At 40.4% G+C, this 13829-nt stretch overlaps 1 protein-coding gene across 4 annotated transcripts in view; it reads right to left on the minus strand.

The window, feature by feature from the left end:
• SVIL (supervillin) overlaps nucleotides 1-13829 on the minus strand; it is a 135321-nt gene that overhangs the window by 89406 nt on the left and 32086 nt on the right. Inside the window, exon 1 of one of the 4 annotated variants that reach the window (XM_064704023.1) lies at nucleotides 12584-12647. The exons of 2 other annotated variants lie outside the window; for them this stretch is intronic. In XM_064704023.1, coding sequence (XP_064560093.1) covers nucleotides 12584-12647 — 64 coding nt within the window. Of the gene's footprint in view, nucleotides 1-12583; nucleotides 12648-13829 lie in introns of those variants that run through there. One more of the 4 variants, XM_064704026.1, reaches the window with a different exon arrangement.

Below are 13829 nucleotides of genomic sequence, written 5' to 3' on the forward strand. Positions count from 1 at the left end.
GTAAGAGGTTTGATCAGTCATAAATGAACATTCCAAGCTTCTGGTTTCTGTTTCTGCTCGAAATATTTACAGAACAATGAAAAGCTCTAAATTTGGAAGAGTAACTTCCAACAGCACCATTTGGCAAATGCAATATTTAAAAGCATCTCCAAAGAGAATCTCTAGACTATTCAGCAGGAAAAAAAAGAGAAGAGAAATGTTAATAAAGAATAACAAGTAATAAAAAGGATATAATGCCTGAAGGGAAAGGGAGGAGAAATTAGAGATCAGCAACTGAAACAGTGAAGAAAAAAGGTCAGAAGTCCTGAAGGATGTAATCATGATCCTATTTTAAAAAGGGAAAGGCTAAAACTGTGACTGATACAATGGCCTAGGGGCCAATCCAGAAAGTCAGAAGTCCCATAAATAAAATGGCTTTGTAGAACATCATCACTTGATGCTTCCTGTAGCTCCCAGGTCACAGCTTTGGCCTTTGGTGTTTGGGAAGGCAAGTGAGAATTCCCACCAGAGCCTGGGGAAGCTCTGCACTGCAGGCAGCCCTGGCCACTGGGCAGGCACAGCAAGCACACATCCCTGTGGCTGAATTACACCATTTCTGCTTGGCTTCTGCAGAGAAACCAGCTTATTTGGACTTGTTTTTCAGCTTCCTAGCCTTCTTTGGGGAGAGAATAATTTATGCTATGTCTTCAGAACACAAAGACCCATTGTCCAAGTCACAAGATGCCTGCTTGCCCTAACCAGGAGAGATTCTTTGTGGTGCAGGGGGAAGGGGAACCTTTCATTTTTATGGGATCTCCCTTAGAAGAATAATGTTGGTTTTTTGGGGTTTTTTTTATATTACGATTATTTTAAAAAGGAACAGAAGTTTAAAATCATTTACTTCAAGAACCTGACCCAAAAGCTTGATTGTTGCTTTGCTAAGAGCTCCAAAAGTAGGTGAAAAAAATCCAAACTGAGTCTGGCCTGAAAAACTCTTACAGCACCACCAACCCCCTTTATTTATTTATTTTCAGTAGCTTGCCAGTTGAATCTCAAGCCTGCAATCAAATCAGGTTTGGGTAGCTGTCAGCCCTTAAAGCTGAACAGCCACAACACTTTGCAGGTGGTTTTAAGAAAGACTTTCAGCTACAAAGGAAAACATGATGGGCGGGATAAAGCTGAATGCCCAATTTTTTTTGGCACCCAATACTCTTGTAGGACAGAAAGCCATGTTGGCCAGCTTCAGGGTCCTGAATTGTGTACACATTTCCAAACTTTTTGAGTCTGTCTGCCTTGCTGGACCACCCACAGGGAATGCAGTTTGATGGCCATGGGAACAGCACCAACTGCATTGTTTTTTACTGAACTCTACTGAATGCACTTAACCTCCAGTGAGCTGACTAAATTACTCCTCTGTGGAGGAAGACCCACACATGTCTGCACAGCAGGAGATGCAGTGAGGCATCCTTTGGCAGGCAGAAGGGCACATCTCAGCTTCACAGGCTTTCATGGCTATGAAGGTTTTGCCCATGTAAGGGACACACTTGTGCTTTGCTCCCCAGGTAACAGTGAAAGTGCTTGACACAAAAATCTGTGCTCGTGGAAGCAACATAAACACCAGAAAATGTCATGGTAATTCAGATAATTGTTGCATGTCACAAGAGAGAGGCAATTCAGAAGTGTTAATCAGCCTGAAGCTCGTTTGAACTCAAACCATTCTTTAGACTATGCAGTTGAGCAGCAGGCTGTTTTTTACAGACTGAGTAAAGATATGAATAAGGAGTAAAACACCCCCAGGTACTGCTGAGGCATTGCCAGGGCACAGGTCATGTAAGTGAAGCCATGTTGAGAACGAGTCATTTACACCTCCTGGGGTATAATCTCATGATGCAATATTTAGATTAAATCTCAGGCCATTATCCCAGCATATCAACCCTGTCTGCTCCCAGCAGAGGTGCCTGAAGATCCTGTTTAAACCAGCTCATTTATCCAATCAAGACAGAAGAAACAAAACCATGGGAGAGCTCCTCTAGCGTCTCTTGGGAATGGTGCTGAGCAGGGCCAGGAGTTGGACTCGATGATCCTTGCAGGACCCTTCTAAGTCAGCTCATTCTGATTCTTTAAGTGCTTCCCTTAAAGACACCTCTACCTTTCCATCTCAATGCCTGGTCCCTAATCCTTGATCTCTCTCAACTCCTGCTTCTCTCCTCTCTGCCTTGCCAAAGTCTTGCACAGGGAGCAAGTGGCCTGCTGCAGAAGGCCACCATGACACCAGGAAGTACAAGAGAGTGAGCCAAGCAATTATTGATTTATCTGAAGCATTTGCTGAGAGGATTATGTGTGGAGTCACTTCTTTCCTGACAACTGACTTCCATGGAGTTGTGCTGTCGTGACATTTCATTGTCTGCATGCAATCCCTCACAGGCACTTGAACTCACTCATAAAATTCTACTCAATTACTGGGCCCTAGGTTTCAGTCAAAAATATTTGTACATTTAATACTTCACTACAAATGTGCTACTTCTGTGCTGGCTTCAATTAAGCTTTAAAGTACTTGTGATATCAAATATAATTCTTTAATATTTGCATTCAAGATTATGCCCCAATTTTCCTTATACCTGTTTTTATTTAAGTCCAAATAAGCCAGCACAGGCAGTATATGAGCTTTGGTCATTCAAAAAAAGAGTTTACATATATCTCAACTCAGAGGTGCAGAACTAAATAATTTCAAGTAGAAGACTGTTCAAATTGAAGTCCTCATGACACCCTTCCAGAAGCATTACACAGAGGCAAGTAGACTGTGGGCAGTTTCAATACTGTCTAGAAGACACAGCAGTAGACTTGGTCCAAGAATCAATACAGTGTCTTAAAATAAAGCAGAAGTTCTCTTTTGCATAAGAATATTAGCTCAACACTGGCACAAGACATTTTCCTACATGTCTTACCAACATTTGCTGAAGTCTCTAAATCAAGTAAACAGGCTATCACGAGTAGTGTATGACAGACCTCACACCACAGACATTTAAATGTTGACATCCCACCTGATGAGGAGAAAGCAAAGCACTGAGGAACCCCACAGAGCTCACAGGGACTCTAGGTTTTATCTCATCTCTTGCCATCTTACCTGAGCCAACACAGCTCCCTCCTCACCTGTCCTACACACTCACTCCCACACTGAGGGACTCTTTCCAAAGCCTCATCTTCCTCTGCTGCCAATTCAGCACCCACGCTGACACAGCCAAGGTGAGCAGGTCTGAGCAACCCAGAGGACTTGAGAGAAGTGGAAAAAACCTCTGACAGAGCAGATTCCTGATCTGTGTGGCCGCGTACTCAACTCATGGTATCAGAGAGAGTGGTTCTAGAGCAAACTGGGAATGGAAAGGCAAGTGGGAAGGTTTCCTAAATTGGCATTTGAAAGCAAGATTGCCACTTCCACTATTCCTGTCTGCCAATCCAAACCATCAGCTGCCTAAAGTAGTCAGAAGAACAAAATTGGTAATCCTGACCTTAAACAAAAATTGAGGAGATCTCATTTTGAAACTTAGCCCCCTGAAGCCTCAATCCATTTCAAGACAGCCCTAAGCACCAGTCTACAAGCAAATAAATAGCAAGGCCACTCTTGGCCTCTCTGGTTTAAAGCAGGGCAGCTACAAAGAACACAAAGTCTCATGGATGATTTTATGTTTTCTTTCCCGCAATTAGTAATTGCTATGAATCCTAACTAACATGTCTGGAACACATTACTTACTCAGAGAACAAAATGTTGGACAGAACTGTTGATGCTGTGTTTTCTCCTTTGACTTAACACTTACAAATCCTTATAGCCAGCAAATATACACAGTCCAAATAGCAAGAAACACGATTAACACCAGAAAATCTAGGCCTCTATGACTCAGTCTGAGTAAGTGCCAGGATGGATCATTTTCCTTTGCCCACCTAAACATAGCTCTTACATATAAAGGGTTGTGACTTCATCTAATGACTGAACAGCAAAGGCTGCCAGCCTCTGATCGGAAAAGAAATGCCAAACATTTGCATTTACAGGAGCTTTTTTTTAAGTTCACAGCTCTTTCAGCTCCTTTCAGAGTTCTCTGATCTGAACCCTTATCTCTTATCTGGCACACTATGCTGTAAATGAGCATGCAACCATCAAACCTGTACTTTTGAGCTGTGATGTACTTCAAGACAACCATTTCTTGCTACGTTTTAAAACAACTTAACCTAGCCAGGTTTTCTACATCTTAAACATGCCATTCCCACCACTGCAAGGTCTCCATCTGGACAGTCCCTCTTCAGATGCACACAACAGTCAGGAGCCCTGATGGAGGCTTGGTGTAGATTCCTACACTCCAACCCTGCTGGCACCAGCTCTGAGCCTGCCTGGCCCCCACTGCCCCACTCAGCAGCTTGGGGCAGCAACACATTTGTGTCTGTTTGCCTTTACAGATGTGTGCACACACCTGTCTACATGCCTGATCTCCTACAAAAATCCTACAAAATCCCTGGCAGATGTCAAGGGTAGATTTACATGTTATTTCATAAAATTCACCTTTGTCAGCATATGTGGTCAGTTCAGTTAGTTCTTATTGCTCCAAATAAGCCAAAAGAGCCTTATCCTTTCTAGAAATGTCAGCAAGAGGGGAAATAAAAAAAAAAGGTGTCCACATATCAAATACAAACAATTTTTGCAAACAGATGTTTCTTCCACAAGTGTTTGGGTAGAAAACCACTGTGGTCAGTTGAAACACAATTCTAGGTGATTGCTACGTAAGCAGAATTGACCACAAGAAAACTTCTCATGGTTTTGTTCATTCTCAGAACAGTTGGTTGACTGAAAATGCAATGCTGATTTTTTTGCAGAGCTACAGTTTCAATAATTCCACATATAAACTCACAATGCATTTTGACAATGTCAAAACTGTCACAATTACATCTGCAGCATTGTACCTTTACATACCTGTGCACTGATAAACAGAGTATTTTAGTATGCAGAGCTCTATAACCAAAACATATCCTGTGCTATTTTTCAAATTTTAGTTTAAGGAATAGAATTTAAAGAAATATGGGAAACTTCAAGCTGAGAATTTGGTTTTTAAATCTGTAATGCAGCCTTTAAAGACCTGAGTTAATTTTACAGGTATGAAATGAAGTTTCCCATTCTAAAACTCAACCTTCATCTATAAATGTGAAGTTTCCTTACTTGCCAAGCCAACCCTTACAATCCAGTCAGAATGAAATGATGGGGGCTGAGCTGTGTTTTCAGTGTACAGCTGTGTACAACTCACACAGCTTTTGCTGAGTGCATGTCAGAGCTAGCACATCTCTTTTGTTTGAAACGGGTTAGAAAAACTAACTCTAGGGCATGCAGTAAGCTTTATTTGCCTCAGCTTCACATTGCTTGGAATTACCAACACTAAAACCTTGAGCCTGCTTTTCAAATAAATTATATGCTCTGGATATTTGACTACAATAAGAAATGTATCATTCAAGGTTAGCTTTACTCACCACAAAAAATAGCTGCTTCTCTTCACAATGAAGAGGTAAAAAAGTGAAACGCAGTGCTGCTGGAGCAAAAGCTGTGTTGGTTGTTCAGCTCCGGTTGCCTGTGCTAAAACATCTGGCAGGTTTTTTTATTGGAGCTGAAGGCAGGCAGGTGTTACAATGACTGACACCAAAGCCAAGTGAGCCCAGGTCTCAGCTCCCAGACCTAACTTGTGGCTGCAGGGTGAGCCTTGCCCAACCCTAGACACCGCTGGAATGCCAACAGCTGCCTGAAATGCTGCTTTCAGTAGGATTTCCCCTCATTTTCAGGGCCAGTTGCCACTTAATGGAAAATGACATTGACATACTGTCCATTTTTCACTCTAATATAAACAGTTGAGGCAATTATTTTCTAAGAGCTAAAGAGTTATTCTAGCTGTCTCTGAGGCTTAACTGGGCTTCTTGTTAGAAAGGGCAAGATTGAAAAAGTCACATGTGAAGCACATATGACTTGCATATTCTCTAGATCATTTGGTGCAACTGTTTTGAAACAGTGATCCACAGTCCTTCTTCCTTCCACAGAGAGCTGATGGGAGACAGTGCTACCTTTGTTTCATTTTAGGGAATAGACAGTAATTTTGTCTAAATCTAAGGCTGATATAACAGAGCAAGAATGCAATCCTGCACATCTTTGCTGTCTGCCAAGAGCTTTACAGGTATAAGCCACCAGGAGCACATTTGGCAGTCATTAACTCCACAGAAATATCATTTACTGCTCACAGTACTTTGGCACACAATCTCTGGACTAACACCTGAATGCAGTCCCTTTGTAACAGACACTGGTAACAGCATGGCATTTTTGGGTGTCAAACAGCTCAGTTCTGTCAGGAAATTGCACACTTTCTTCATAATGGTCTGATGGAGGCTCAAGTTGCTTTAGAAATGGCCTTAAATATTATGACACATGATGCTTGATGTCCAAGTTCCTTATGATGATTTTTTGTGCATTTGAAGAGAGACATGGAAAACCAAATAATTTTAATCTGGGTCTTTGAAAACTGACTTCACTTTTTTTTTTTTAAACTCTGAAACCTGGCATCATTAGAGCAAAGAGAGGCCTTTCCAATAACTAAATCCAAATAAATCATCGAAGAGTTAATGCATGATTGCTGTACCCTCTGTACTGAAAGAGTCCCTTCAACACACCACCACGTGAATCAGTGACATCAGAAGCATTTTTACCACCAGTTACCCAATGCATTCTTATCTGCTTAAGGCAGACTCCAAGTAGGACGTGTTTTGCTCATTAAAAATCATGACCTTCCAATGTGTCCATTAACTCTCAAGTGTCCAGTTGGAAATAGAGCAAAAGCAGGGCATTAACAAGGTGAGACCATGGTGCACACTAATTCCTTTGCAAGCTCACTGTTCCCCTGCAGTAGCCAATGGAGGCTTCTCCATGCACAAACAGAAGACAGAAACTTTTGCATTCAGCAAGAAAAACACTCTGCAGACTGCAAGGCCTCTGCAAAGTGAATAATCTCAGCCACCCTGTTCCTGCAGACTATTCCACAGCTTTTGCCTCCTGAAAATTACAGTGAAATTTCCATCCACAACAGCCAACACATTGGGGAGCAAACATGAACTCAAACAATGGCAATTTAAACTAAATAAGTTTGTGCAATTTTCTCCTCTCTTCATTATGTTAAAGGTTTCACAGACACCTGATCTTGTGAACATGTTCTAAGAAAATAAAATTACAATATTACATTTAAAAACCCCAAAACCACAAACCACAAATTCTACACATTCTTAGTCACCTTTTGTATAAACAAATGTACTAAACTACATACAGCTTTCAAACCACTTCATCAACATAGAGACAAGAGAAACCTCAGCTCATACTGAGTTGTATTGTGTAAGACAGACACTTTCCAAACAGAAAACTGGCAAAAGATTCCAGAGACCTGCCTAAATGTCCTGGTCACAAATGGCCCACCTCCAGCATCTCTGAGCCTACCTGGACTCACTGTGAAGGAGCAATGTGCACTACCTTTTTCATTTTCCTCTACTAGACAGTTCTGGGGAGCTCCACGTACAGTTACAGTGAAATCTTTCTTCTCTGCACAAAAAAGTAAACATGGCATAGTTAGAGACAGATTAAAACTGCTTCATGTCCCCCCTACCTTTATCCCGTAAAAAGTATCAAATACAAAGAATTTAGCGAAGAAATGTCAGTCCTGCTGAATAAAGCTCAGAGAAAATCTGAAATCCTCCTTCCTACAGGAAATTTTTTGCCAAAAATGTCATTTAGCAATGCAATCAAGACAAAACAACATGGGAGAGGCAGAATTAACTTTAAAATTGAGATAGGGAAGAAAATTTACCCGCTCTAACAAGTTTAACCTTCGCTGCACAAAGAGAAGCTGATATTGTTACTTTCCATCAATCAAACTCTTTCCTTCATTCCACCCTTTGTGCACACAAGTCTTAAATTCAAGTTAAAAGCTACTGCACACTCTGTGGTGTCTAACTTCCATATCTGAAGTCTCTGTGGTCTGTTTTAAGACTTTAAGGCACTGACACCTTCTAGCAGGTTTACAGGAACATAACAGGCATTTTAAAATGGTGGTGCAATTTACAGCAACTTGCTTTTAAAAATATAATTAGGAAAGGAAAAGAAAATCAGATAATATAAAAAGGATGCTTATTAAAAATACTTATTTTAGTGGAAACAATGTAAAAACATTTAAAACTCAGTACCAGACTGAAGCACACATCTGTTATACAATACAAAAAATAAGATGTCTGAAGGAGTATTTTTATCAAGCAGTTTCTTCCTAACCCTCACTGCTTCTGCAGGTAGAAGGATTCAATCTGCTATAAAATATGCAGATACAGGTGATTATTTAAATATATATCTAACAAAGTCTGTGGGAGAAAGAGTGACTGTATGGGGGAGTTATTTCCAATACAATATTCCTATCACTAAACTCAAATTGGTTTTAAAATAGTAATGCTCCAGACATGTTCTGTCTTCTAGTATTCTCCAGGCTAAAACAAAGGCTTATATAATTCAGAATAAAAATTCTAGATCAATTTGAGAGAAATACATATTTATAATCCTAATAAAATGGAAGGTGGCCTTAAATTGCTAGTTCCTGAAAGGGAAATAGAGAAGTAGAAATTTTATTTCTTTTTTTTTGTCAAGGACATTATTCTTGTGTTTCTGGTGATTAAAATACAACACCTGGAATATCCCTGAAGCAAGGAAACTCACTTTCCAATCCCCCTGTCCTTTATGCTCCCCCACTTTAAACAGGCTAGAATAAACCCACTCACATTTCAACCTGACAATGCTGCAAACTTTCTGAAACAAATGAACTGTGAGCAAAGATATTCCTGCAGGAGAAGAAGGTGAAACAGTGCCAGCAACTTCTACTTCTTCTACCTGCAGTGTCCTGGTAATGTTTAAAATTAAGAGAATGGAAAGTTGGAGCAAGTCTTCCTCAGAATGCTCCAAGTCTCAAAATAGAGCACAGTTATCCAATGCAACAGTACTCCCACGTATTTATAGAACTTCTTAAACACAAGAGAAAAATACCACTGAAAGTTTTGTTATTATAGAAGTGTTCTTATAGCCATTTGTAGTACTGTGGCTAAGGTTAACATAATAAAACCTAAGAAGAAAAGAGAAACACATCACACAAACCAACCAGCAGCAGGACTTTCCATTCATAGCAGAATGAACTCATCTTCTAAGCAAAACCACGAGAATAAAAAGACAAAATGCCTTAAGGAAGGCTGAAGGACTGGCATGCACAGGCTGGAATAAACCCACTTGCATTAGAACCTGACAGTGCAGTGAATATTCACAAGCAACTGGCTGGAGCAATGGTGTGCAAGCTGCCCGAGTGAGGTGCTACTTACTTCAGAGTCCTGTAAAAAATCCACTTGTCTGTCTTTACACAAAGAGGACAGAAAGAAGGTACAGATGCAGCAAAAGGGGTCAAAGTCTTCTCAAAATAGTTACTGATAACGCCTGCAGGTCTCTCTGGCCAAGTACTTCATTATTCTTGTTTTAAAGAAGTTTCTCACGTCAGCTAAGATTCTTTTCCCAAGAACCTAACACTCACCCACTTAGAAAACAGAAAAGTGACTTCACAAAAGTTACCAAATATCAACATGCATGGCTGGCAAGTACATGTGCAGTCAAGATGATTCAGATAAGTCAGATAAATTTAGAACAGCGCTTTCCTAAAAGCATGCGTTCACCAAATGCAGTAAATATGCAGGAGCTATATCCAAGTGCTGATTCCAAACATCAGAGCAAAAAATTTATTAGTGAAAATCTCCTTTTAAGAGTTCGCTGCCATCTGAAGTCCTCAACAGTGTTATTCCTTGATCTGCCTTTAGTATTTCCATCCATCACTGGATTTATCCACATAAAAAGCTATAGGCTCTCCAACCTCTGAGGACTAAGCCAAATGCAGTGTGGCAACTTCACATAGGACCAGCCTTTTATGGTTGGAACAGTAGAGCTTTGATACAGCTAATCTACCATAAATAGCTCTTGAAACTCAGAAGGATCAAATCAGCTGTTGCAACAGTCCCAGCCTGTAGCTGCTTCAAATCCAATTATACTGTCAACCCTGTCTTGCAGCTCTCCCTTTTATTCCCCCCGTCCAAAACATTTTCAGTCCTCCTCCTGGCAGAAATCAGAAGCTGCTAAGGCAAACACAGCAGAATCAAACCCTGAATTAAACAAATTCTGAAATAGGTGCACAAGTATTCTTACAACTACCTTAAGGAAGACAAGTTCTGTTCTCTTAAAAACCAGCTTAAGTATTTGACGCTCATAAAAAAGAAGTTATTAGCCCTGGCTTATAAAGCAAGCACATAATTTGAAATAAACAAACAGTTCCAAGAGCAGCAAGCACAGCTTTAAAAGGTGGATGAAACTAAGCAGATAAACTTTATGGAGCACTATCCACATCCCAGATTAAGGCATAAGGCACTGAATTGCTTGCATATTTTTTCTGTAACCTAAATATACTTGAGAAGTACTAGGATACCCTGTTATAAATCCTTGAATTACAATGTTTCCTTTCAGGTAGTTAGAACCATTTTCCCACAAAGAAATTAAGAACTATAATTTAAGAATTCTCGCAGCATTAAAAGCTTCCAAAATACATGTTTACCAACCATGTAAGTTGGTATAACTGAAAATTACCACCAGGACTACAAGAGCATAGTAATTACTGTGAAACCAGTGCAGTGACATTGTTCTGAGAAAAAAAAGCAGGTTTGGATCCAACAAAACATAGGTGAGCAGTATTATCTTCATGGTGCAAAGAAACACCGTGCACAATGCAAGCATGTAGGTATATGCAAATAAAAGGTATTTTTTCAAACATCTATTATTAACATCCCGCCAGTCTTTCCAAAACATTACATCCCAAAACATCAATTACTCCACTGCAGTAGGAACTCTGGTACTTCAAAGGGGAAGAAGTGTCTTGTGGGCAAAGTCTGTATCTCTACCTCCCACAAGCACGTAAATTCTGAACATTGCCAGGGCATCCTCCCAAAATACTGGGCAGGACATCTACATCTAGGCATCCACCCTTCTTATTCAAGCAAGGGTAGAAGAGGATTGCCAATTCCTGCTTTGCCAACTGCTTTAAGGGCCTCTAGAAGCTACTCTAATGGAGGGGCAAAAATATAAAAATCATCAGCTTCCACTTAATGGAAAATTGTCAGCCATACGCCATCTTATTAATCTTCACACTAGTGTTAAATTTTATCATCTCTGTTAAAAGGCCTGGGTTTTAACTGATTTGCACAGCATGTAACATACCTTGAACACAAAAAGAGTCACTAGCTGCCTACAAAGACAATAACAAAATGACTTCAATTTAAGTGTGGGTGGGTGAAATGAACTGGTTTGCTGTCTCCTTTAAATTGTGCATGAATAACCCAGCTGGGTCACCTTCTGGAAGTCTCAGTAAAGTCAGAGCTACACAAAGGCACGGACACTTTTCTCTTTAGGACCTACAAAATGCCCAACTGAATCAATTCAGATACATGAGCATTTCATTAGCATGGAGTAAACTCAGCATGTTACAAGTAGATAAAGCAGACCAGCAAGATCTGCCTAAGTTTATAATTTTGAGTAGATCTTGTAGAATATTACAGTTGTCACATTATACTTCTGCATTGTGGTGAAAAAAAAGTAGCTGAACCAACTGCTGACAAAAGTTCAACAGAGCTCTTAAAAATGCAGCAGGCATGCTTGCAGCTGGTATGGAGAAAGAGCAGCCGAGAGCATGCTGCCACAGCACAGCCACTGCTGCTTTGTGCCCTATCCATAACCATTAAAATCCAAGGTCTTTTATTACTGTGGAATTTGAAGGATGCAAGTTATGACATGGAAACACACCCCCCTCTCTAGAAGCAAGACAGGGATTGCTTGTTTCTTTTATAGAAACCACTCTACATTCATTCTCCATATCACACAAGAAACTATGTTGAAGATTTCATGTTTGTACTTAATTTAAAAAATAAAAAATAAAAATCCTGCATGTGCTTTTCCATAGAACATAGGCTTCCTTGAATACAAGCACATAAAACAGAGCTGCCTACCACAGAAATACAGTAGTTTCTGCCTCTTCCTCCCCAATACAAAATTTCTGTAAACACAGAGTAGAGGAAGCCACAGACAATACATTAGTTAACCACTGTCCCTTTACAACAAGCCTAACATCTAGAATGTATCTTCCAGACACTATCAGCTTTATCATCAAAGAGAGGGAGACATCAAGCACCTCTCAGGCCCCAGGTTCTGTCCCAATTAAGTACAAATTAACAGACACATTTTGATTCTGAGGTCAGGCTTTGCAGGAGAGGATATGTGCTTCAGTGAGTAAGAGCCAAGAAATAACACCAGGGTAACACACACTGAAGTGCACACAGCGTGCAAAGTCTGGGTTCAGCATTCCCTGATTTAACAATTCAGCTTCCCAGTTTACAGATAGCTTCTTTTCAGCTGGGGGAGGAAGGGAGGCGAAGGAGAGACTTCCCAGGGGAAAAACCCAGACAAATTTAATAAAAAGCGACTTACCAGCATCCATTGTTAAAATCATGACCCCACTTGTGTGTCCCAGGAAGCAGGAAGCCTTACCCATCCAGTGTATGAGAATGACTCAGAAGGACAGCATGGCTTTGTTTCAGCTTATATCTTCTGGCTCATTCACCCCTCCTCCCTTTCGAGGGATAAAAGTGTTGCCTGTGCCTGGCCATCCCCATTGGCTCAGCCAGGGGAACCTACCCATTTAGCACATTCAAGTTTCTGTGAGAGCCTAAAATGACTCACAGAGGATTTTTTATTTATGTTTAAAAAAATCCACCAAACACCAACAGTGTTAAAAAACTAAAACCAAGCCCAACACAAACACTTTTTTTTCTGGGATAATAAATCCTTCATTCTTTCACTATCAGACACAAATTACAGCGACGTTATTGCCATGGGGAGGAACAATTCCCTGCACTCTGAATTGAGGAGAAGGTGGCAAGTTAGGGAGGACAGTCCCACAGTCTTCAGTAATCCCCAGCTCTGCTGCATTGTCTGTCCATGGGAATAAAACCACACATTTTGTGTCAAAGCCTGTGCCCCCTAACCCAGCTTATCTTCAATGCAAACTGTATATAATCCCAAAATTGAGCATCTTCTGGTTTGCCAGGGAGGATTTGCTCTTCCATTTTATTTTTAAGTAGGTAGAACAGTAAAAGATTATTGTCTTACTGAAGACACACACACAGACTCCCAGACTCTACAGGTTTGACTCTGCAGTGAGGAAAATTAAGTGATATTTTCTTAATCTCCAGGATTCTCTAGGTGTAATAATTGGTACAATCCAGGCTCTGCCTGAAGAATTTGGAAAGCTGTTACAATCTGTTTGTGAGCGTCCTCTCTAGTGAGATAACAGTGTTTAAATAAGAAAAATCTATCTGATCAAGAGATATTACAACCCATGATATTGTTAACTCTGTTATTGTTAACTCTATTGTTAACTCTGATCAAACCACAGCACAGCTTAAAAAGTGCATTTCAGTGAGCAGCTGGAGGGGGAAAGGAATTTGTTTCTTTCTATATTGCAAAATCCTTAAGAGCTTACAGTCAGACCCTGAGAGGGAAGTGCTGTGTCTTGGCACCATAAACTGTCAGCAGATTTGATATCTGTCCTTAGCTCAGCAAGCACAGAGAGGGGAACACCGGTGCTCCTTGCCTCTGATAAAAGCCACCTTTTCTAAATAAAGCATGGACATACTGGGCTCCTGTCTCACCACATTACTCACCACCAGATAAC

The sequence above is a fragment of the Zonotrichia leucophrys genome, chromosome 2 (genome assembly GCF_028769735.1).
Source record: "Zonotrichia leucophrys gambelii isolate GWCS_2022_RI chromosome 2, RI_Zleu_2.0, whole genome shotgun sequence".
In the NCBI taxonomy this organism is placed as follows: Eukaryota; Metazoa; Chordata; class Aves; order Passeriformes; family Passerellidae; genus Zonotrichia; species Zonotrichia leucophrys.